Source organism: Rhinopithecus bieti, unplaced genomic scaffold, assembly GCF_001698545.2.
Source record: "Rhinopithecus bieti isolate Rb0 unplaced genomic scaffold, ASM169854v2 scaffold_47305, whole genome shotgun sequence".
Classification (NCBI taxonomy): Eukaryota; Metazoa; Chordata; class Mammalia; order Primates; family Cercopithecidae; genus Rhinopithecus; species Rhinopithecus bieti.
Window position 1 is genome coordinate 115,039 of NW_016818742.1, and position 23,328 is coordinate 138,366.

Consider the following 23,328-nt stretch of genomic DNA (forward strand, 5'->3'; position numbering starts at 1 on the left):
GGCTGCGCGCGTGGGGCCTGGGGCCCGGGGCGCGGGGTGAGGCCGAAGGGGCGCGCGAGCGGGGTCGCGGTGGGGCTCGGGGGCGCGTCCACGTGGCCAGAGGGCGGTCACCCGGAGCCAGCGGAGGGACAGGTAGGTGGCCGTCATCTTCGCCGTCCGTGCGGGGCCAGCCAACTTGGGGCCCGGGGCTCCGGCTCGGACTGTGGGGGTCAGGCCCTACCCCTGCCCGTCGGCGCCGGTCTGCCCGGCCCCTTGTGCCCCGCGTGGTGGGGACGCCAACCCAAGACCAGCCCCTTGCCCAAAGAGGACCCTTTGTCGCAGGGGAGCGACCCCTCGGAGGATCAACGCTGTACTTCCCTCCCGCTAAGGGCTCCGCGAGTCCGCCGAGGGGTGGCCTGATGGGGCCCGGGCAAACTGGACCAGCAGCACAGTGGGGGGTGTTGGGGGGCGTCCGCTGGACCCGCGTCTCTGCGTGGGGCTGCCCCGTCCTCAGGCTCTCTGCTGGCCCAGCTGTACCTGTGATGCCCGAGGTTGCCACTTACAGGTGGGGGCTGGGCCTGAAATTCTGCCTCCCCAGGTCTCCCTCCCTACCTGTCCCCAGCCTGTTCCTAGGCTTGTGTTCCCGGGGTGTAGAGGAGGTGAGGACAGGATGTGGCCTCTCTTTTCTTTGGTCTTCCTTTCTTCTCCGGCTGTTGCATGAGGGTCCAGCTGACAAAAGAGCCCTGGAGAGGTGATCAATCGGAGCTGAAACTTTGCAGTTTCAAGCTGGGCCTGCTCCTTGTTCTGGCAAATGCATTTTTTTTACCTTTTTCTCTCCTGTGCTTCCTTGGTTTGGTTCCCTGCACCGCCCCCCCACACCCCCCCCTCAAGCTGGGTACCTCCTATCTGCCCCCGGGGGCTCTGGCACTGAGAGGGTAGCGCTGAGCCCTGCCCTGTTGGCTGCCAAGACACTGCTCTGCTGTCTTAGCAGCCTGGGGCTGGCTGGGTGTGGCCTGGGGGCTAAGTGCCAGTCCCAGCACTGTCCCTGTGGCTCCTGCCCTGTCTCCCCAAGGCCTTGACTGTATCTGGGGACATTGCTCCTCCTTTTGTAAGGCTCCTGGGACTCCGAACAGCAGGTAGGGCCTCCTGTACATTCCCTTCCCCAGTGAACCTCTGGGTCTGGAGGGGGAGCCGCGCAGGCTGTGCATGAGCAGAGCTTGACTTATAATGTGTGTCTGGGTGCGTGGCTGAGGGGGCAGGCGCGACTCGGCTTTGTGTTGCATCCGGGACGCCAGACAGCGGGCTCCTGGACAGCCAGCTGAGGCCCTTGTCAGGGAGGCAGCTGGGGCCCCTTCAGGGGACATGGTGGTTCTGGATCCTCCATCAGGCCTCCATTCCCTAGACCTCTATCCCAGGGCTCCTGGTGGCAGTGCCGCTCCGGGTGGTGTTCCTGCCCCTGCCCCTCTTTCTCAGCTTGCAATTGTTCTGTCCCTGCCTCCCTCTCCCCTCAGCTCAGGCGTTGGGGGCAGCCCAGAGGCCTGGGGCTTGCTGTTCTTTGCTGTTGGTTGCCCTGGGCTCTGAGGTGTGGCATCTGGGGTCTCAGTTCCAGAGGGTCTCCTGCCTGGCCTTTCCCAGCATCTGCTCTGCTGCCCCCTTGGGTGTGGCCCAGCTGAGGCGAGGCCTCCTGGCTCCTTTCCAGCACGGGGGCTGAGGGACGATTGATGGCCCCCAAGCCTGCCCTCACTAGCTGCTCACTCATGCGCCCTGGCGGAGGCCCCTCCTCTCTCCCTGTCGCGGTGGCCATCTGGGGCTTTGGCGGGGTGGTGGGTGAATGGCCCGGCCCTCTGTGGCTCGAGGCCTCTGACTCCCACACACCGTCTCTCCCCAGGCCTGTCCCCAGGCACGGCTGTCGGCCATGCCCTCTGTCTGCCTCCTCCTGCTGCTGTTCCTTGTCGTGGGGGGGGCCCTGGGCAACAGGCCCTTCCGTGCCTTTGTGGTGACAGATACCACGCTTACCCACTTGGCTGTGCACCGGATGACTGGAGAGGTGTTCGTGGGTGCAGTGAACCGAGTCTTTAAGCTGGCCCCCAACCTGACTGAGCTGCGGGCCCATGTCACGGGGCCTGTCGAGGACAACGCTCGCTGCTACCCACCCCCCAGCATGCGCGTGTGTGCCCACCGCCTGGCCCCCGTGGACAACATCAACAAGCTGCTGCTCATAGACTATGCGGCCCGCCGCCTGGTGGCCTGCGGCAGCATCTGGCAGGGCATCTGCCAGTTCCTGCGTGTGGACGACCTCTTCAAGCTGGGTGAGCCGCACCACCGCAAGGAGCACTACCTGTCAGGGGCCCAGGAGCCCGACTCCATGGCTGGTGTCATTGTGGAGCAGGGCCAGGGGCCCAGCAAGCTGTTCGTGGGCACTGCTGTCGACGGCAAGTCGGAGTATTTCCCCACCTTGAGCTCCCGCAAGCTCATCAGTGATGAAGACAGCGTGGACATGTTCAGTCTCGTGCGTGAGCCTTCCTTCCCTCCTTCCTCCACCAAGTCCTGGCTCTGCCTCCCAGAAGAGTCCTGTTCTGAGAGGGGACTTTTTGGCTCCTCAGTGTCTGGGATGCAGACAGGTTGCAGAGGGTGGGACGACAGCCTGAGCCCAGGCTGTGGGGGTCCCCTATGTGCGGGGAGGCTGATCACCCTGCCCTATGCAGCCTTTCTGGCCTGGGCCTCTGTGATCTTCTGGGCGGGAGGGGGATGCAGAGGGAAGCTGGCAGTGGCCCGCGATGTTGGCACAGGGCCTCACCCAATGCTGTCTTCTCCCCCTGCTCCCCAGGTGTACCAGGATGAGTTTGTCTCCTCCCAGATCAAGATTCCCTCGGACACGCTGTCCTTGTACCCTGCCTTTGACATCTACTACATCTACGGCTTCGTCAGCGCCTCCTTCGTGTACTTCCTGACGCTGCAGCTGGACACCCAGCAGACGCTGCTGGACACAGCGGGGGAGAAATTCTTCACGTCCAAGATCGTGCGCATGTGCGCTGGGGACTCAGAGTTCTACTCATATGTGGAATTCCCTATCGGCTGCTCCTGGCGTGGCGTGGAGTACCGCTTAGTGCAGAGCGCCCACCTGGCCAAGCCTGGCCTGCTGCTGGCCCAGGCCCTGGGCGTGCCGGCTGACGAGGACGTCCTCTTCACCATCTTCTCTCAGGGCCAGAAGAACCGAGCCAGCCCACCCCGGCAGACCATCCTCTGCCTCTTCACTCTCAGCAACATCAATGCCCATATCCGGCGCCGTATCCAGTCCTGCTATCGCGGCGAGGGCACTCTGGCCCTGCCCTGGCTGCTGAACAAGGAGCTGCCCTGCATCAACACTGTGAGCCCCTCGTCACCCCACATTGGTTCTCTGCCCTGTCCCAGGTCTGCTGTGCCTGGCCTGGGCTCACGGCCAGTCATCCTGTCCCAGGCTTTGCCATGGCCCTGGAAGTGGCACCTTTGCCCTCCCACCTGTTTCTCCCTTCCAGGGGTCCCTGCCCTCTCCTTCCCTGTCTCTGGCCTGCCCAGTGCCCCACTTCTGCTTCCGTTCCTAGCTCATTCCTCCTTGCTCTGTCTCCTGGATGCCCCCTTGTCTTGAGCCAGCGAGAGTCCTGTGGGCCCAGGCTTCGCTCCTCCCTCCCTGCTGTCCCTCCTCTGTCTCCCTCCGTAGCCGCCAATTTTCTGGAGCACCCTAGGGCGAGCAGTCAGGCCTGGCTGGAGGGGACCGGGTTCTAGATCCCGCTCTCTTCTGGGACACAGGAACTGCCAGCCTCCATCTGACTGCTGTGTGCTTGCACCGGGGAGCTCTGACTCTCACGGGTCCCTCCTCTGTTTCACCAGCCCATGCAGATCAACGGCAACTTCTGCGGGCTGGTGTTGAACCAGCCTCTGGGAGGCCTGCACGTGATCGAGGGGCTGCCCCTGCTGGCCGACAGCACCGATGGCATGGCCAGTGTGGCCGCTTACACCTACCGCCGGCACTCTGTGGTCTTCATTGGCACGCGCAGCGGCAGCCTGAAGAAGGTGGCCCCCAGAGCCCTGGGCATGTGGGGGTGGGGACAGTCTCAGATATGGGACAAGGCTGGTGGTGGGAACACACAGGAGACCCCTGAGGATAGGACAAGAGAGGACATGGCTGGTGCAGGGAGGGAGATTTCCCTGGCTGGGTCCCAGGAGCCTGGCCCTGCTCCTCGGGTGGCCCCTCGGCCACCCACCCTCACCGTTGCCAGTTCCCACTGTGGACTGAATTGCCAGCTTCCTGTGGCTCTGGGGACAGAGAACAGACCTATTGTGGGGTCTCCCTGCCACGAGAGCAGGGCTGGGGCTGAGCCGTCATTGCTGGGTCCTTTGTTAAATGAATCAGAGAGCAAATGCCCTGCCCCTTGAACCTCCCCATCCCGTGGATGGACCCGCTCGTCCCTGCCCTCTCCTTGGCTCACTACTTCCCATCCTTCTCCTCCCACCCAAAATGTCACTTTCCCAGAGAGGGCTTTCCAGATCCATGCACCCGCCCCACTGTTCTTTCCCTCATGGGACCTGCGGCTGTGGCTGCTTCCACTGGGGATCTGGGGTAGCTTGGCATGAAGGGGAGGTGAACTGGGCACTCAGGTACATTCTGAATAGGTAGGAGTTGGGGACTGCAGTGCTCTCATCCTGCTTGCCTCATAGATGCAGTGCCATCCCCCAGGAGGGCAAGAGTCGGTCTGGGGGCGTAGGGAAGGGTTTGTGGAGAAGGATGCTGAGCTCTCCTGGCCCACTTGCTCTGTTCCTGGGACCCTCTTGTTCTTTGTAGCAGCTTTTGTTGAACACGCACCATCCAATTCACCCGATTAAAGTGCACAGTTGAGTGGGTTTCTGTGGATCTGCAGAGCTGTGCAGCCATCGCCACTACCTCTTTCCCGTAATCAGTGCCATCCTCTAGCTCTTCCCCTCCCCTGAATCCCCTGACCCTGGGCAACATGAATCACTCTGTCCTCCTGTCTGCTGAGGGCATTTTCTGGCATCTGCACCCTCTTTTTTCTGGCCTCAGGGCTGTGGGTGTGAGTGCTGAACCCCACCAGGCCCTGACTTCACCTCAGCCACAACCTCCAAAGTCTCTGGCCGGAGAAGACAATGTCCCAGGTGCAGGAGGCTGTGGTGGCATCAGGCTGGTCTTGTGGCTCAGGTGCGGGTTGATGGCTCCCTGGATGCCCACCTGTATGAGACGGTCCCCGTGGTGGATGGCAGCCCCATCCTCCGAGACCTGCTCTTCAGCCCAGACCACCAGCACATCTATCTCCTGAGTGAGAAGCAGGTGGGCCTGTGATGGGTGGCGGTGGGTGGTGGGGTGGGGGCGGGCTGGGTGCTGATGTGGCTGTCCCCAGGTGAGCCAGCTTCCAGTGGAGACCTGTGAGCAGTACCCGAGCTGCACGGCCTGCCTGGGCTCCGGGGACCCACACTGTGGTTGGTGTGTGCTGCAGCACAGGTGAGGGCGGGGGCCCCTGCTTGGGGAGTTGGAGGGCCCCACTAGCCAGGGGGAGCCAGCCACACCCAGCCGTGCCCTTGCGGCCTCCCCTGCCCTCCTCCACTTTCTCCAGCTAATGAGCGGAACCTCCACCCCGAGTGACGTCCCTCAGGCCCCCGGGGACGAGGCCAAGGCTCGCTGTTGCCTGGCACTGTGAGCTGGACAGGCCTGGGCCCTCTCAGGGCAGTGGCGGGACCGGCTCTGGCCCGACCTCGTGCAGGTGCTGCCGCGAAGGGGCCTGTCCGGGCGCCTCTGCCCCGCACGGCTTTGCTGAGGAACTGAGCAAGTGTGTCCAGGTGCGGGTCCGGCCCAACAATGTGTCAGTGATGTCGCCTGGGGTGCAGGTGAGCAGCTTGGGGGTGCCGGGCTGGGTGTGCACACATGTGCTGGGAGTGCGCCCTGCCCTGAGCCCTCTGCTTCCCCCAGCTGACCGTCGCCCTGCATAATGTGCCGGACCTCAGTGCAGGCGTGAGCTGCACCTTCGAGGAGGTGGCGGAGAGTGAGGCGATCCTGCTGCCCTCCGGTGAACTGCTCTGCCCCTCACCCTCCCTCCAGGAGCTCCGAGCTCTTACCAGAGGGCATGGTCAGTGGGTTGGGGCTGCCCAGGGTGGGGCAGGGTGAGGCCTCTCCCTGCCCCCAGAGAGTTCATGGCCACCCCGGGACTGCTGCAGGGGCCACCCGCACCGTGCGGCTGCAGCTTCTCTCCAAGGAGACAGGCGTGAGGTTCGCCGGTGCTGACTTTGTCTTCTACAATTGCAGCGTCCTCCAGTCGTGAGTACCTGGCCCAGCACCCACCCCTACCCCTGGGGATAGAGGGAACTTCTGGGACAGGCGACACCTGCAGGGCAACTGTTTCTGGGGCATCAGGGGCTAACTGTCAGGTGCTGATAGCCCCTGACATCCCCATATCTCTCTGTCCCCTGATATGGCTGCCTTCTTCCTTCGGTTCCCGATGTGTCCTGTTGGGGAGCAGTGAGGGGCAGTGCAGCCTCCTCTGTTATTTCTGAAGCCACTTCCCCCCCAGGTGCATGTCCTGTGTTGGCAGCCCCTACCCCTGCCACTGGTGTAAGTACCGCCACGCTTGTACCAGCCGCCCCCATGAGTGCTCCTTCCAGGAGGGCAGGGTCCACAGCCCTGAGGTGAGGCGGGCGCCGCGTGTGAGGGGCTGGGCTCTGCGGTGCGGGCGGGTCACTGGCTTCTGTGTTCTCAGTTTCTTTGAGCCTTCTCTGGGCTAGGCCTGGAGAAGGGTGGCCTTGTGTGCAGCTGACAGGTGTTTTCTCCCCAGGGCTGCCCTGAGATCCTGCCCAGTGGGGACCTCCTGATCCCCGTTGGGGTCATGCAGCCTCTTACCTTGCGGGCTAAGAACCTACCTCAGCCGCAGTCGGGCCAGAAAAACTATGAGTGCGTGGTGCGGGTGCAGGGGCGGCAGCAGCGGGTGCCTGCCGTGCGCTTCAACAGCAGCAGTGTGCAGTGCCAGAATGCCTCGGTGAGGTCCTGCCCGCTGCCTCCCTTCGGGGTCTGGGCTGTGGCATGGTGCGGATCGTTCTTGTCTATGCCCAGCTCCCTGGCAGGGAACTCTCTGAGTCTCCTGCTAGGGATTCCTGTACCTGGAGGAGGGGGACAGCTGGCAAAAATCTTGGTGGGGGGGGTTCTGCACATCTTATCTGGGGTCCCATGGGTTCTTTTCCTCTAGTACTCCTATGAAGGTGATGAGCATGGTGACACCGAGCTGGACTTTTCTGTGGTCTGGGATGGAGACTTCCCCATAGACAAGCCTCCCAGCTTCCGAGGTAAAGGGCAGCACAGGCAATCAGCACTGCTGGGGTCGGGTCTGGGGGCCCTAGTGCTCCCCACTTGCCACTTTTCTGCGGCTGCCTGCTCCGTTAGCAGTGCCTTCTGTGCCTGCAGCCCTCCTGTACAAGTGCTGGGCGCAGCGGCCTAGCTGTGGCCTCTGCCTCAAGGCTGATCCCCGCTTCAACTGTGGCTGGTGCATCTCAGAGCACAGGTGCCAGCTACGGACCCACTGCCCAGCCCCAAAGACCAACTGGATGCACCTGAGCCAGAAGGGCACCCGGTGCAGCCACCCCCACATCACGCAGGTCAGCCTCCCTAACCACCCCTGCCCACTGCCAACAGGGCCCCTGGGAGCCTGAGCCAACCCTCTCACTGCTCATCCTGCTCCACAGATCCACCCTCTTGTGGGGCCTAAGGAAGGAGGCACCCGGGTCACCATCATGGGTGAGAACCTGGGCCTCTTGTCCCGAGAGGTGGGCCTGCGGGTGGCTGGTGTGCGTTGCAACTCTATCCCGGCTGAGTACATCAGTGCTGAGAGGTGAGTGCGGCTGTGTGGGTGCCCGGGCTGTGTGTGGCCTGGCCGGCCCTGACGCTCTCTGAGCCCTAGGATCGTGTGTGAGATGGAGGAGTCGCTGGTGCCCAGCCCGCCGCCGGGGCCCGTGGAGCTGTGCGTGGGTGATTGTTCAGCTGACTTCCGCACACAGTCGGAGCAACTCTACAGCTTTGTGGTGCGTGGCTGCTGGCCCTCCCCCTTCCTGTCCCTTCTCTCTCCCGCAAGGGGCATGTGGAGCAGCCCGGCCTGGCTCCTCCCTTCAGGGCAGCTTCTCCCGCAGACTCCAACATTTGACCAAGTGAGTCCCAGCCGTGGCCCGGCGTCAGGGGGCACACGGCTCACCATCTCAGGCAGCTCTCTGGATGCTGGCAGCAGGGTCACAGTGACTGTGAGGGACAGCGAGTGCCAGTTCGTAAGGTGGGCTGGGGCCCTGACAGCTTTGGGTTGGGCATTGTGTCGGGGGCCGTGGGGACGGGGGGTGGAAGGCCCTGGGCCACCCACTCCAAGCACCCCACTTGCCAATGTAGGAGAGATGCCAAGGCGATCGTGTGCATCTCACCCGTCTCCACCCTGGGCCCCAGCCAGGCCCCCATCACACTTGCCATTGACCGGGCTAACATCTCCAGCCCCGGGGTCATCTACACCTACACTCAGGACCCGACCGTCACCCGCCTTGAGCCCACCTGGAGCATCATCAAGTAAGACCCTGGGGGACTGGGGAGCCCGGCAGTGTCCAGAGGGCTCAGGGACTCGGTGGTCTCTGAGCTCCAGTGGGGCCCCTCCTGGAGCCAGGGCCCTCATTGGTAGAGGAGGTAGAGCTGTCCTGGCCGCACAGTACCCACCACTCACTAGGTGATCCAGGGTCAGGGAAGGCCTGGGCTGCCACGGCAGCCTCGAGCACTCTCCAGGGCTGGGTGGGTGCACTGGAGGAGGGAGCCTGAGGCCCCTGCCCTGTCCCTAGCGGAAGCACCGCCATCACTGTGAGTGGGACACACCTGCTGACGGTCCAGGAGCCCCGGGTTCGTGCCAAGTACCGCGGCATCGAGACCACCAACGTGAGTACCAGCTGCCCCGCCCCACCCGACCCTGCAGCCCATGGCTTCACGTGCCTGGCTGTCCACCTTTGTCCCCACAGACATGTCAGGTGATCAACGACACTGCCATGCTGTGTAAGGCCCCCGGCATCTTTCTTGGGCAGCCCCAGCCTCGGGCGCAAGGCGAGCACCCTGATGAGTTTGGTTTCCTGCTGGACCACGTGCAAACCGCCCGCTCCCTCAACCGCTCCTCCTTTACCTACTACCCTGACCCCAGCTTTGAGCCGCTGGGGCCCTCTGGTGTGCTGGACGTCAAACCGGGCTCCCACGTGGTGCTGAAGGTGCAGGCGGGGTGGGAGTGGGGAGGGGCGGGAAAGTGGAGAGCCCTGGGCTGACGCTGTCCTCCATCCCCAGGGCAAGAACCTGATTCCCGCAGCAGCCGGCAGCTCCCGCCTCAACTACACCGTGCTGATAGGAGGCCAGCCGTGTGCGCTCACTGTCTCAGACACACAACTCCTGTGCGACTCACCCAGCCAGACTGGCCGGCAGCCTGTCATGGTAGGTGGGGATGGGGAGACCCCCTGGGCAGCCCAGGGTGGACATGGTGGTCAGCTCACCTCAGGCCTGTCCCCACAGGTGCTGGTGGGTGGCCTGGAGTTCTGGCTGGGCACCTTGCACATCTCGGCAGAGCGGGCACTGACCCTACCGGCCATGATGGGACTGGCGGCGGGGGGTGGGCTCCTGCTGCTGGCCATCACAGCTGTGCTGGTGGCCTACAAGCGCAAGACTCAGGACGCGGACCGCACCCTCAAGCGCCTGCAGCTGCAGATGGACAACCTGGAGTCCCGCGTGGCTCTGGAGTGCAAGGAAGGTGCCTGAGGCGGGGCGGGATGTGGTGTGGAAGCTGGGGACCTCCCTCCTGCCCACTCACTCCCTCTCTCCACCCGCCAGCTTTTGCAGAGCTGCAGACAGACATCAACGAACTGACTAACCACATGGACGAGGTGCAGATCCCCTTCCTGGACTACCGGACCTATGCCGTGCGCGTGCTCTTCCCGGGCATCGAGGCCCACCCGGTGCTCAAGGAGCTGGACGTGAGCCTCTGCCTCGCCTGCCCCTACCGGTTCCCTTCAGGGCTGATCCCACCCTCTGAGACCTCCTGCTCCCCACAGACACCACCCAATATGGAGAAGGCCCTGCGCCTCTTCGGGCAGCTGCTGCACAGCCGCGCCTTCGTGCTTACCTTCATCCACACGCTGGAAGCCCAGAGCAGCTTCTCCATGCGCGACCGCGGCACCGTGGCCTCGCTCACCATGGTGGCCCTGCAGAGCCGGCTCGACTATGCCACGGGGCTGCTCAAGCAACTGCTGGCTGACCTCATCGAGAAAAACCTCGAGAGTAAGAACCATCCCAAGCTGCTGCTACGCAGGTACCTGCCTCACTCTATCCAGGCCACGCCCTTGTCCTGCCTGGCCCTCCCCCCTGCCCAAGCCCCACCTCTGTCAGGCCCAAGCACCCCTCTCTTGCCCTAGGACAGAGTCAGTGGCTGAGAAGATGCTTACCAACTGGTTCACATTCCTGCTGCATAAGTTTCTGAAGGTGCGCCAGGTGGGTGGGTGGCAGGGAGGTGGTGGCGGAGGACCAGCTGATGGTCAGGCAGGCAGCCAGCTGTGTACCTGTCCCTGGCTGCAGGAGTGTGCTGGGGAGCCTCTCTTCCTGCTTTACTGCGCCATCAAGCAGCAGATGGAAAAGGGCCCAATCGATGCCATCACGGGCGAGGCGCGATACTCCCTGAGCGAGGACAAGTTGATCCGGCAGCAGATCGACTACAAAACACTGGTGAGCCCAGGGCCAGGCGGGCCAGAGGTGCGGGCGCAGAGAGAGGCCTCACCCTAGATTGATGCTGGGGTCTGCTTTTCCCTCAGACCCTGCACTGTGTGTGTCCGGAGAATGAGGGCAGTGCCCAAGTCCCAGTGAAGGTTCTCAACTGTGACAGCATCACCCAGGCCAAAGATAAGCTGCTGGACACTGTGTACAAGGGCATTCCGTACTCCCAGCGCCCCAAAGCTGAGGACATGGACCTGGGTGAGGTCCCCGCCCTCTCTTCCTGGCTCCTACTCATACCCTCCTGTGCCGTGTGACCTCCGTGGGCTCTCCCACTCCCCACCTGAACCCTGTTCTCTAAGAGGAGTGGGCCAGGGACTTGGGGGCTTCCAGCATAATCTTAAGGGCTGCCTGTGGCCCACAGAGTGGCGCCAGGGCCGCATGACTCGCATCATCCTCCAGGATGAGGATGTCACCACCAAGATCGAGTGTGACTGGAAGAGGCTCAACTCACTGGCCCACTACCAGGTGAGGGGTTGGGGCCCGTTCACCCCCAGGGCCACCTGGGAGCCAGGACCCTGCCTTGAGCTGTAGCAGGACACAGGAGCAGTGGCCCTGGCTCCCCCTGCCCTTCTCCCTGGACTCGTGGGCTCCCATCCTGGGTGTGGGTGGGTGGGGGCTCCTTGGCTTCTCAGCTTCCTGCACTGCCCTCCTCTGTCTCTGGGGCCTGCAGGTGACAGATGGTTCCTTGGTAGCGCTGGTGCCCAAACAAGTATCTGCCTATAACATGGCCAACTCCTTCACCTTCACGCGCTCCCTCAGCCGCTACGGTAGGTGTCTCCACTATGGTGGCTGTGTGCCCTTCAAGGCTGCTTAAGCCGTCCCAGGGAAGCCCCCTCCTAAGTGCCATTGGGAGGTCTGCGATTCTGTGGAGTGTAGATGGAGGGTCAGCCAGTGAGGGCAGATGGGTCCCCACAGGCTGCTGGGCTCCCGGGAGAGTGGGGCAGGGGCCAGGTGTTGGCCTAAGGGTCACATGCATTCTCTGCTCCAGAGAGCTTGCTCCGCACAGCCAGCAGCCCTGATAGCCTCCGCTCACGGGCGCCCATGATCACGCCTGACCAAGAGACGGGCACCAAATTGTGGCACCTGGTGAAAAACCACGACCATGCCGACCATCGCGAGGGGGACCGCGGCAGCAAGATGGTCTCCGAGATCTACCTGACACGCCTGCTGGCCACCAAGGTGTGAGCCTGCCTCTCGCCACCTTGGCCTCTGCACAGATGCTTAGATGCCTTCTTCTTGGCCTTGGCCAGAGGTTGTCCCGGCCTCACAGGGGAGGGGACCACGGATCATTTGGGTCCCGTGGGCCTTTCTTAGGGTCTTTGCTATGGGAACTCTGAGCCTTAGATCAAGGCCGCGTCTATCTGTAGGGAAGCCTCGCTCTTTGCCAAACCTTTCTGCCTCCATCTGTCCTGCTCTGGGGACATCCCAGCCTGGCTCCCTCATAGCCTGTGGCCTCTCTGCCCCACACAGGGCACACTGCAGAAGTTCGTGGATGACCTCTTTGAGACAGTGTTCAGCACAGCGCACCGGGGCTCGGCCCTGCCCCTGGCCATCAAGTACATGTTCGACTTCCTGGACGAGCAGGCCGACCAGCGCCAGATCAGCGACCCCGACGTGCGCCACACCTGGAAGAGCAACTGGTATCGCCCTGTGCTGGGCTGCCAGCAATCTGTCTGGAGATGGGTGGGCGAAAGATGCTGGTGGCTCTGCTGGGACCCAGGGCCTGGAGTAGCATCCAGGCAGGAGGGAATGAGGCCTGGCCTGGGGCTGACACTGACAGTGCCATCAAGCCAAGGGGCCCATTGCGTCCGGTCCTGGAGCTGGGCTGCCCGGGTGGGTGGGATGGTGGTGGCGGGGCCTTTGCGCTCTGGGGTCTTGTACCAGGTAGAGATGCTGGTGGTGAGAGCAGTGACAGGAGAAGCTGCGGAGGGGGTTGAGACTTACTGAGAACAGAAGTTCAGTGGAGACTTTGAGGAAAGGCCGTTCACCCTAAATGTGTTGCTCTCACCACCTCTGGACAAGATGTGAGCCGGCCCGACAGGAAAGAGATGTGCACATGGGAGGGGCCCCCCGGGCTCACTAGGGAGCCTCAGGGGCGTGACCCTCTGTTGTCCACAGCCTGCCGCTGCGCTTCTGGGTGAATGTGATCAAGAACCCGCAGTTCGTGTTCGACATCCACAAGAACAGCATCACGGACGCCTGCCTGTCGGTGGTAGCCCAGACCTTCATGGACTCCTGCTCCACATCTGAGCACCGCCTGGGGAAGGACTCGCCCTCCAACAAACTGCTCTATGCCAAGGACATCCCCAACTACAAGAGCTGGGTGGAGAGGTGGGCTCTGCCCTGCTGTGGGTGGCAGAGGACAGGGCCTGCCCCTCCCTGGGCTGCCTGTCTGAGGCAGGCCAGCTACAGGGAGAAAGCCCGGGGACTGGCTGGGCAGTGAGGGCAGGGGTTCTAGTTTTTGTGACATCGCCCGAGTGACATACTCAGGGTCCCAACAGGTATTATCGAGACATTGCAAAGATGGCATCCATCAGCGACCAGGACATGGATGCTTACCTGGTGGAGCAGTCCCGCCTCCATGCCAGCGACTTCAATGTCCTGAGTGCACTCAGCGAGCTCTATTTCTATGTCACCAAGTACCGCCAGGAGGTGTGTGTCATCCCCACAGACTCCCAGTTACTTGGTCCTGAAGGTGCAGTCAGTGACAAAGACAGGAGGGTTGGGGACAGAAGGGACACAGAGCCTTTTTCTTTTTTTTTTTTTTTGAGGCGGAGTCTCGCTCTGTCGCCCGGACTGGAGTGCAGTGGCCAGATCTCAGCTCACTGCAAGCTCCGCCTCCCGGGTTTACGCCATTCTCCTGCCTCAGCCTCCCGAGTAGCTGGGACTACAGGCGCCCGCCAGCTCGCCCGGCTAGTTTTGTATTTTAGTAGAGACGGGGTTTCACCGTATTAGCCAGGATGGTCTCGATCTCCTGACCTCGTGATCCGCCCGTCTCGGCCTCCCAAAGTGCTGGGATTACAGGCTTGAGCCACCGCGCCCGGCCACAGAGCCTATTTCTTAGATTGTTCACGGTCTCTCCCCGACCAGGGCCCGGGGCCGGCACAGGTGATGCTCTCTGGGATCACAGGTAGATGCTGGAATTTGAGGGACCCAGGAGATAAGCCACTGGCTGGGTACAAAGTGGCCACTGGGCAAAAGTTAAAGGGCCTGAGCACTGGAAGGGATGGGCCAGGCTTTGTGATGAGAAATGGCCAGAGGCAGGAGGACATAGAGGTGTGGACTTTAGGATGGAGTCTGGGCCGGACACATTTGCAAGCCTCTGGATGGCATCAAGCCCTGAGCCTGGATGAGCTCACAGGGAAGCTGCAAGTGGGTGTGGAGGGAGAAGCGGCCCAAGCACTGAGCCCAGGGCCCCAGGACACAAAGAGTGGAGGGGAGGGGAGGGGAGGCGCGGCAGCCAGCAGGGAGGATGCCCGAGAGCGCCTGGTGGAGTCTGGCAACCTGAGCCAGTGAGGACCCCTCACAGGTCAGGGAGTGGCAGTGGCCAGCTCTGTCTTCCAGCGCTGCTGCTGGTGAAGGATGGTGTCCTGCAGAACGCTCACGGGGTCTGGCAAGGGTCACAGGGGCCTGGTGAGGGAGGCTTGGGCTAGGAGGTAATGGGAGGGGGAATCCAGCACAGCAAGTCCAGAGTCCAGGTCGCACCCTAGCCGTGGAGAGGAGGAGAAAGTGCTGTTGTCCGAGGGGCATTTGGGGCTGAGGAGAGCTGGTGGGTTTGTACAGGGGCTGCGGGGGAGGACGGAGGGGTGAGGCATGTGGGAGGGAGGAGCCCAGCTGGGAAGTGGGGACTTTGCACGGCAGGAGCTGTACCCCCTACAGAGCCCAGCTCCAGGGGATTCCTCTCCCCCAGATTCTCACGGCTCTGGAACGAGATGCCTCTTGTCGGAAGCATAAGATACGGCAGAAACTGGAGCAGATCATCAGCCTCGTGTCCAGTGACAGCTAAGGGCGGTGGAATGGGTGAGGAGGGGCTTCTCAGTCCTGAGCCGTCCTCCCCTCCAGGGGAGCGGCTGGCTCGAGCATGGGTCCCCAGGCTGAGCCCTGGATTGGGTATCGTGGAGCAGGTCACCCTGGCCAGGATGCCCCCAGCACACCCAGGCCCCCTTCATTAGTGCCTTGCTTTGGGCCCTGCAGGGGAGGGGTGACAGGATGAGCCCCCATCCCAGCAGCAGCAATACCCCCACCCTCCTGCCCTGTGCCCAGGTGTTGGGACAGATCCGCCCTCCCTGCTATTTATATCCCTCTGCCTATTTATTGAATCAAACTCCGCCTCCGTCTCCATCTGTAAATATGTGTCCCCCATGGGATGTTGCCAGTCTCACTCACCTGCCTGTTCTTGAGCTGTCCTGGGCCCTGCCACCCGTCTGGGCTCCTTTGTGTAGCATTATCAGCCTTGGTCTGGCCTCTGGCACCTCACCCCTGCCATGGCTGACCCCACCCATTCCAAGGCGGGGTCACAGTACCAGTGGCACTTGGGGTGAGGTCTCCAAAGCTTCCTCAGAATTGTGGCTGTGCCACACTGGGCCACAGGGTCCCCCTCAAGCATCTTGGGGCCCTCTTCTTGCTGAGCATCTGGAGGATTGGACCCAGGCTTGTGCCAGGGCCTGACTTAGGCCTAAGGGCCCCAGAATGCTCCTCCTCCTGAGCCTACTGCCAAACGTCCTCAGTGTTGTGTGCACCTGCTCCGACTCACTCAGCCGCCCCATTCAGCGCCCGCTCCGTCCAGCGCCCGCCCTGAGGGGCCACGGCGGCCGTGCCTTACTATTCCGTGTCTTCTGCCTCCTCTGAGGAATCTGACCTTGTCTCATGGTCCCAGACCCCCCATTCTCTCCTCTTAGTTGCATGAGATTTTTTCTTTGTTCATGGAATGTTTTTTCCTAATTAAATGTTGGGAAAATGGCGCCCATGTGGGGCTCTGTCTTTGGGGCAGGTCAGTAGACCTGTGGATGCTGCATGAGCTAGAGCTGCATTATGGGAGAAAGGACCACTCCTTGCAGGGTCCCAGAGGGTCTGGGGAGGTGCAGGGCCATGCCCGACCCATCAGCAAACCCTGGTGGCTCTACCTTCAAGACAGATTCAAGATAGATAGATTCTCCTCCCTTCCACCAGCCCTACCCAGCTCTCCCGTGCCATCATCTCTGCCTGGATGCCAGTCTCCCTGCTTCTGCCCTGGCTCTCTCCAGCCTGTTCTCAGTGTGGGAGGCAGAGAGATCCTGTTATGATATAAGGTGGATCATGTTGCCTCACTGTTTAGAACCCTCCAGTGGTTTCAGCTGTGGCCAACTCCTTCAAAACCTGACAATTGTGTACTGTCAAGGTTGTGGCACCCATCATGGTGCACCTACCAAAGTCTTAACTCCCAGGTCTATTAAGTAATGCAGGTGGGGGGAAGGTGACATGCAATTTACTTTTTTTTTTTTTGAGACAGAGTATAGCTCTGTTGCCCCAGCTGGAGTGCAGTGGCAAGATCACAGCTCAGTGCAGTCTCAAACTCCTGGGCTCAAGTGATCCTCCCACCTCAGCCTCCTGAGTAGCTGGGTGTGTAAGTGCACTCTACTATGCCAGGCTTTTTTTTTTTTTTTTTTTTTTAATAGAGATAGGGTGTCGCTGTGTTGTTCAGGCTGGTCTTGAATTCCTGACCTCAAGTGATCCTCACCCCTCAGCTTCCCAAAGTATTGGAATTACAGGCATGAGCCACTGTGTCTGGCCAGGTGAGATGGAATCTTATTATTTTTTACTTTTTATGGCTTTTGTTGTTTGTTTATGTTTTTTTTCTTGACAGAGTTTGCCTGTGTCGCCCAGGCTGGAGCTGCCAGTGGCATTGCATCTCGGGCTAAATGGCAAGCCTTCCGCCCCTTCTCCGGGCTTCCACCATTCTGCCTCCTCATCGCCTCAGGTAACTGCCGGCTGTACAGGCACCCACCACCACACCCAGCTAATTTTTTTGTTATTTTAGTATGAGACAGGGTTTTACTGGTATTAATGTCTCGATCTCCTGACCTCTGCTGCATCCACCTGGCCATCGGCATCCCAAAGTGCTGGGGGATTACAGACAATGAGCCACCAATTGCCCGGGCCCTTTTTTTTTTCTTTTTGTTGAGACAAGCGATCTTGCCCCTGCTTTTCCCCATGCTGGGAGTATCAGTGCAAAATCAACTCACTTGAGCCTTGACTGTCCTGGGGCTCAAGTGGGATCCTCCTGCCATCAGCCTTCTGAGAGCTTAAGGATTACAAGGTGCTTGCCACCATACCCAGCTGTTCTTTGTCTTTTTCTCTTAGTTAGGAGATGGGAGTCCTGCTGCGTCGGTTGAATTCCTGCGGCCTCAAGTAGGGATGCCTCCTGCCTTGGCCTTCCCAAAATGCTGGGATACAGTTGCTGGCAACTGTGGGCCCAGCCAAGTGAGATGCAATTTTAATTAGGTGGCTTGCGACAGGCTTGGGGAGGCACCCTGAGGTTGGGTTTAAAAGCTGCCGAGTTCCAGCTGGGGGTCCAGCTATGGGGGCCACGTTGCCAGGACAAGTTGTGGTGGCTGGATTACAGGACTGCTAGGTATGCCAACACCTCGAGACATGTCCACGTAAACCAATGCGACAAATAGAGAGTAAAATATATAAAGAGAGCGACGTGTTGAGGCAGGACTGGATTGCCTAGCCCAGTGATAAAGAGAAGTTGGTGGATGCAGCTGCTGCCCATCGGCCCAGACAGGCAACCATTCTCGGACAGGGGACAGAGGTAAGCGGAGAATGCTGTTTGAAAATGTTTACCATCATATGGATAACTAACAAACTGAAGGCCACAGGAAAAACAAGACAGTTTTAAACCTCAGCGGGAAATCCCTCAGAAATTAAGTGGAATCTAACAGCAGCATCGATGAGGAGGGCCAAGGAGGAAGGGGGAAACAGCAGAACTGAAATGGGGCCACGGCTGTCTTGCCTGGCTCACACTTGTCATCCCAGCACATTTTTGGAGCCAGGCCGGGCGAAGAATCACTTTGGGAGCCCAGGGAGTCAGGACCAGCTTTGGGCAACATAGCAAGACCTCCTCTACAAAAAATAAAAAATTAGCCTGGCGTAGTGGTGGCATGCTGTGTCGGTCCCAGTTACTCAGGAGGCTTGAGCTGGGAGATTGCTTGAGCCTGGGGGACCAAGGCTGCAGTGAGCCCATGATTGGTGCCAGGGCCCAGGTGACACAGCCAGACCCTGCTATCAAAAAAAAAAAAAAAAAAAAAGATTGGCTGGGCGTGGCTGGCTCATAACCTGTGGAATCCCAGCACGTTTGTTGGGAGGCAGAAGTCCGGTGGGACCACCTTGAGGTCAGGAGTTCGAGACCAAGCCTGACTCAACGATGGAGCAAACCCGCGTCTGCTACTAAAAATACAAAATTAGCTGGGCATGGTGGTTGCGTGCCTGTAATCTCAGCTACGTTTGGGAGGCTGAGCAGGGGAAGTTGCTTGAACCCGGGAAGCAGAGGTTGCGGTGGCCGAGATTGCACCGTTGCACTCCAGCCTTGGCGCCAACAAGAGTGAGAACTTCCGGCTCAAAAAAAAAAAAAAAAACACAGTGAAAAGATCTATAGTTGCCACACTATTCATCATAATTTTAAAAGTGTTTTTTTCTAAAACATCATTAAGAAGGAAGAAAGGATAAGAGCAAAAGGGAGGAGGGAGGGAAGGAGGAAGTGTCATCTTCATAAGCCTGAAGACCAGTGCCAACGTCGACCACTGGCCAGAGCTCCCGCATTCTACAAAGGCAAAACTGTTTCCTCCATATGGGTGAGTCAATAGACTGAATATGTCCTGCCATATGAAAGAACCAAAACCAGACAAAATATATGGAATGCTAGGTGGTAAAGAAACTGCTGGTGGGCCTAGTTGCAGGTGTGTTGAACTGCGGAAACAAGGTAAGCCATGTGGCTGGCCCAGTGTCGTGGTGGTTGGAGTTCCTGGTGGAGCCTGGCAGACACCTCGGAACTTTGGGGAGTTGAACTGATTCAGGAGGAATCCCAGCAGCTGGGTGGTTTGCAGGGCGCGGAGAACCAGGAGAGCGAAGGAGCTGCACAGGGAAAGAACCCTGGATATCCACAGAGGCCCTCCTGCTCCGTTTGAGCAGGACGACTACTGGTGAGCACCGGCCGCATGAGGAAGCCTACCCAAGGGCCAGGGGAGGCCCAATCACCCCAGCAGGAGGGAGGATGAACAGCTTAACGTCCAGTGCTGCAGCAGGACAGGCTAGCAGCTGTCGCCCAGTCCACCAGGATAGCAGAAGCTTATGTTCACCTAGGGAGCACTGGCTAAGGAGCTTTGGCCAGGGGGCCCAGAATGCTGGTTTGTGCTTCGCAGTAGAGGGAAACTGAAGTCCTTACAGTTAAGAGCTGCTCTTGGTCCCCACACAGCACATCTTCAACAAGATTCAAAGGAATCAAACCATTCCATGTTTTCTGAGAATAAAGCCAGTTGCTACTTCTTCCTTTCCACTCAGAAAATCCGACAGAATCTACGAAAGAGGCCGCCTTAAGGACTGAGTTTAGCAAGGCTGGAGGGAACGGCTGTATTTTCCAGGGAGCCAAATCCTGCCCCAACACTAGTCAATGGCCCCAGCACTGGGCTTACTGATCGTTACAGAAAAACAGCCATGGTTGATTAAAAATAAGAAAAAAATTTAAACACCTAAAACTTGCAAATATTATGTGGTACATATTGTTACACATTTACTACGCCTAAATGCAACTGTAAAACTGAGGAAGTATTTTCCAAAATGTTGACAGTAGCTTAATCCCGAATGACAGAACCCAATTGATTTTCATTTCTGTCCATTTCCTAAATTGTCTTCAATTCCTCGTTACTCCTTGAATATACTGAATTCTGGGAATCTCCCCTGCAAACCCAACCAACCGACAAGAATATTGGAGCGTGCTGCAGCTGAAAATAAAACTCAGACTTGAATATAGCTCAGTTTTATTTTCTGCTGCTAACAACATTAGAACCAGATAAAACAAAGGGTCTGGCACCATAAGGCAGTACAAGGCCGACCATGAGCGCCCTTCACAGGAAAGTAGCAACTGGCGGAATCACTGCTAGGGAAGGGATTGGATGATGCACTGCCTAGGGAGGCAGATGGTAAAGTGGACCTCGCCCCATTTTCCCAGGCCAGGCCTTAGCGGAGAACTGGGGGCCCGAAGCGCTGCTGGTTCCGCCCAAACCACCAGGGAAAAGGCTGCTCGGAAAGTTGATGACGGAAATTCGGAGCAGGCGGCAGTCTTCAGCTTTTCCAGCGGCTAAAGGGGAAAAGAAAATCAAATTGGAGGGTACGCAACTCCTGCGTCCCTCGCTCTGGACCCCTCAGGGCACCCGATTACAGCAAACCCTTGGGAGCCCTGTCATGTACACAGCCCCTCAGGCAGAGACCGGCCCAGCGCGCCGGCAGCACTCCTTAGGGCTCGATCCTGGTGTTCCCCATGCTCTCCGGTCGGCCCGCCTCCCCCAACCCGCGGTCCCCTTCAGAACTTATCGGATCTGTACATGCCAGGATCCTGCCCCCGCTCACTGTGAGGATCCTTCCCAACCACCCTTTGGTGGGGCTCGGCCATCTGGAGCCAGGGAACCCATGGGCGATTTCCGCCTCAAACGGGGGGGTTGGGAAAGCACGCTGGGGTGGCTTGGGAGTCATTCGGTTAAGGCCTCGGCCCATCTGACACGACTTGCCCTATGTCTCAGGCCTTCTTGCCCTCCTCTGAAGCCCCCTCTCAGGGTCACCCTGCCCAGCCATCACCCGCTGTCGACTCCTTACTCGCCCAGGCCACCGGTTTGGCAGAGCTTCTCTTCCTCCATTTCAATTTCTTCCCCTCCTCAACCACCCTGACCCGTATACCCCAGGCCCGTCCCCCTGCCTGCCTCCCCTTTCCGCTCGGCCCCCGCCCCGCCCTCCTTTCTTTCTCCCCGAGTCCTGCCCTCGCCCCGCCTCAAGCAGCCCCCAGACCGTTCCTTGGCCTCCCCTCGGAAAGGACACAATATGTGCGGCCGCATTCCTGGCCCCCTGGCCGCAGACGCGACGTCTCTGCCGGGACCTGGCGCGTGCGGTGGGGGAGCTCCACCGGCCGGAGCTGCAGCTGTGTCCGCGCCCCCGGGGCAGCTGTGGCCACCCTGGCCAGCCCCGCCATCTGCGCCTCCGCCTGCGTCTGCATCCGCGTCCCGCATGACCGCCGCCGCGCCGCTCCGACTCCACCCACGAAGCGCAGGCCCCACGCCCCGCCCTTTCTGTGGCTCCTTCCTAAAGCCCCTCCCCCTGCGCACGACTCCGTCCACACGCGCCTGCGCGGGTCCCTGGAGAGCCTGCCTGGCGCGTGGTCAGTTCCCGCCAAGCGGCCTTGCCGGGGGCCTTCTGAGACCCGGTCAGCGGTTGAGAGGCTGCGGTTTCCTCCAGAAACTCTGCCCCTTCGCTCGTAACTCGATCCCAGGGCGCTGGTGCAAACTGACCCACAATCGGTCAGGCCCCAGGAAGCCAGCCCTGACGGGGCTTTTGAAGACACCGTGGACGCCTAGCCCAGAGGCGCACTCCGCGAGGCTCCGCCCCTAACGGCGCCTTGTGACCCTAGCGCGCCTGCGCTGGCGGGGCCTGCCGCCTCGGCCCTGGGGGCCCCAGTGAGGCCCTGGGGTGCCTGGACGCTCCCCGCCCTGTTTCTTACCTGGACCCAAGATCCCCAGGAGATGTGGCACAACATCCATGCTGCGATTCGCGGAGGGAGGGTGGCAAGGTCGGGTAACCCCCAAGGATACTGCTCGCCCTCGACCCCATTGCCCAACCAAGGAGGCTTCACCATGGATTGTGAAGCACTGGATTTGCATTTTACAGGAAGCGTTTTAGAGTGGGTGGGCTGTGCAGAGCGGGAACCCGTCAGCAGAAGGCCTGCACGGAGGCGAAAAATGACAGGGCCTTGAACGAAAGTACTGGCAGTGGGTCTAGGTCTAATATAACGTGAAAAATCAGACTGCACAACTCTTGAGTATGAAAATGCCAGTTTAGGCCAGGCAAAGTGGCTCCCGCCTGTAATCCCAGCACTTTGGGAGGCCAAGGGAGGAGGATCAGTTGAGCCCAGGAGTTCAAGACCAACATGGGCAACATTGTGAGACCCCATCTCTACAAAAAATACAAAAATAAATTTTAAAAATTAACTGGGCGCAGTGGAGCGTGCCTGTAGTCCTAGCTTCTTGGAGGCTGAGGAGGGTTGATTGCTTGAGCCCAGGAGTTCGACACCAGCCTGGGCAACCCTGCCTCTACAAAAAATACAAAAATTAGCTGGGTGTGATGGTGCGCACCTGTGGTCCCACCTACTAGGGAGGCTGAGATGGGAAGATAACCTGAGCCCGGGAGGCGGAGGCTACAGTTAGCCATGGTCACCCCACTGTACTCCAGCCTGGCTGAGAGAGTGAGACCCTGCCTCAAAAAATAAAAGAAAATGCCAACTTAGTCTCTTACAGTACATATGTAGAGAAATCCTAGAACAATACAGCAACATGTAAATCCTCGTGATCTCTGCTAATAGTATGGTGGGTGGTTTTAATTTCCTTTTGTGTTTTCCCTCTAGTTTTCCAAAGTGGTCTTTTATGACATTTACAATACAAAAAAAAAAATATTTAAAGTGACATCAGGCCAGGCACGGTGGCTCATGCCTGTAATCCCAGCACTTTGGGAGGCCGAGGTGGGTGGATCACTTGAAGTCAAGAGTTCAAGACCATCCTGGCCAACATGGTGAAACACCCGTCTCTACTAAAAATACAAAAATGTGCTGCATGTGGTGGTGCGCGCCTGTAGTCCCCGCTATTCGGGAGGCTGGGACAGGAGAATCACTTGAACCCGGGAGGTGGAGGTTGTGGTGAGCCGAGATCACACCACTGCACTCCAGCCTGGGTGACAGAGGGAGACTCTGTCTCAAAAAGAAAAATAATGCAAATAAAAAATGAATAAATGAAGTGACAAAATTTCCAACAGTGTTTGTCATGTTTGGACAACCTATTTTCCTCCTTTGCAGTCATAAGGAAGGATTGAACACTGAACTATATCAGCAAATCCTGTTGGGTTTCCCTCTGAAATAGGTTCCACATCAGCCCACTTCTCGCTCTCCACTGCTAGTCTGCAATGGAAGCCAGCATCTTTCCTTGACTGCCCTCAACAGCTTCCTGGCTGATTCTCTTTTACACTTTCCCCTCTACAACCTATTCACCACACCGCAGAATGACTTTTTAATTCTAATTTAAATTGCATGGAGCTGGGCGTGGTGGCTCATGCCTGTAATCCCAGCACTTTGGGAGGCCAAGGCAGGCAGATCACTTGAGGTCAGAAGTTCGAGACCAGCCTGACCAACATGGTGAAACCCCATCTCTACTAAAAATACAAAAATTAGCTGGGTGTGGTGGTGCACGCCTGTAATCCCAGCTACTCAGGAGGCTGAGGCAGGAGGATCACTTGAACCCCGGAGGTGGAGGTTTCAGTGAGCT

At 59.4% G+C, this 23,328-nt stretch overlaps 1 protein-coding gene across 4 annotated transcripts; it reads left to right on the top strand.

The window, feature by feature from the left end:
- Positions 1-6: 6 nt before the first annotated feature.
- Positions 7-15,737, top strand: PLXNA3 (plexin A3). Of its 4 annotated transcripts, none has more exons than XM_017857402.1 (33): positions 7-132; positions 1,868-2,488; positions 2,807-3,346; positions 3,847-4,029; positions 5,171-5,299; positions 5,370-5,470; positions 5,730-5,853; positions 5,936-6,092; positions 6,181-6,280; positions 6,534-6,648; positions 6,795-6,995; positions 7,203-7,299; positions 7,418-7,608; positions 7,696-7,841; positions 7,911-8,031; positions 8,137-8,273; positions 8,384-8,554; positions 8,818-8,911; positions 8,992-9,231; positions 9,305-9,448; positions 9,527-9,761; positions 9,842-9,984; positions 10,063-10,319; positions 10,423-10,489; positions 10,583-10,729; positions 10,816-10,975; positions 11,139-11,242; positions 11,448-11,544; positions 11,766-11,956; positions 12,248-12,417; positions 12,896-13,108; positions 13,279-13,429; positions 14,688-15,737. In XM_017857402.1, the coding sequence occupies exons 2-33, from the start codon at positions 1,895-1,897 to the stop codon at positions 14,781-14,783; spliced, it is 5,616 nt and encodes a 1,871-aa protein (XP_017712891.1). In that variant the 5' UTR covers positions 7-132; positions 1,868-1,894; the 3' UTR covers positions 14,784-15,737. The 4 variants fall into 4 exon arrangements, with proteins under 4 accessions (XP_017712891.1, XP_017712892.1, XP_017712893.1 ...); XM_017857403.1 differs by having other exon boundaries at positions 7,508-7,608; XM_017857404.1 differs by lacking the exon at positions 3,847-4,029.
- The last annotated feature ends 7,591 nt before the right edge of the window (positions 15,738-23,328 follow it).

Excerpts from the sequence above, each read along its gene's own strand:
- PLXNA3 (XM_017857402.1), top strand. The coding sequence starts at position 1,895 with ATGCCCTCTGTCTGCCTCCTCCTGCTGCTGTTCCTTGTCGTGGGGGGG. Across the intron at positions 3,347-3,846 it reads AGCTGCCCTGCATCAACACT|CCCATGCAGATCAACGGCAA; the intron begins GTGAGCCCCTCG and ends CTGTTTCACCAG. Across the intron at positions 9,985-10,062 it reads CGGTGCTCAAGGAGCTGGAC|ACACCACCCAATATGGAGAA; the intron begins GTGAGCCTCTGC and ends TGCTCCCCACAG.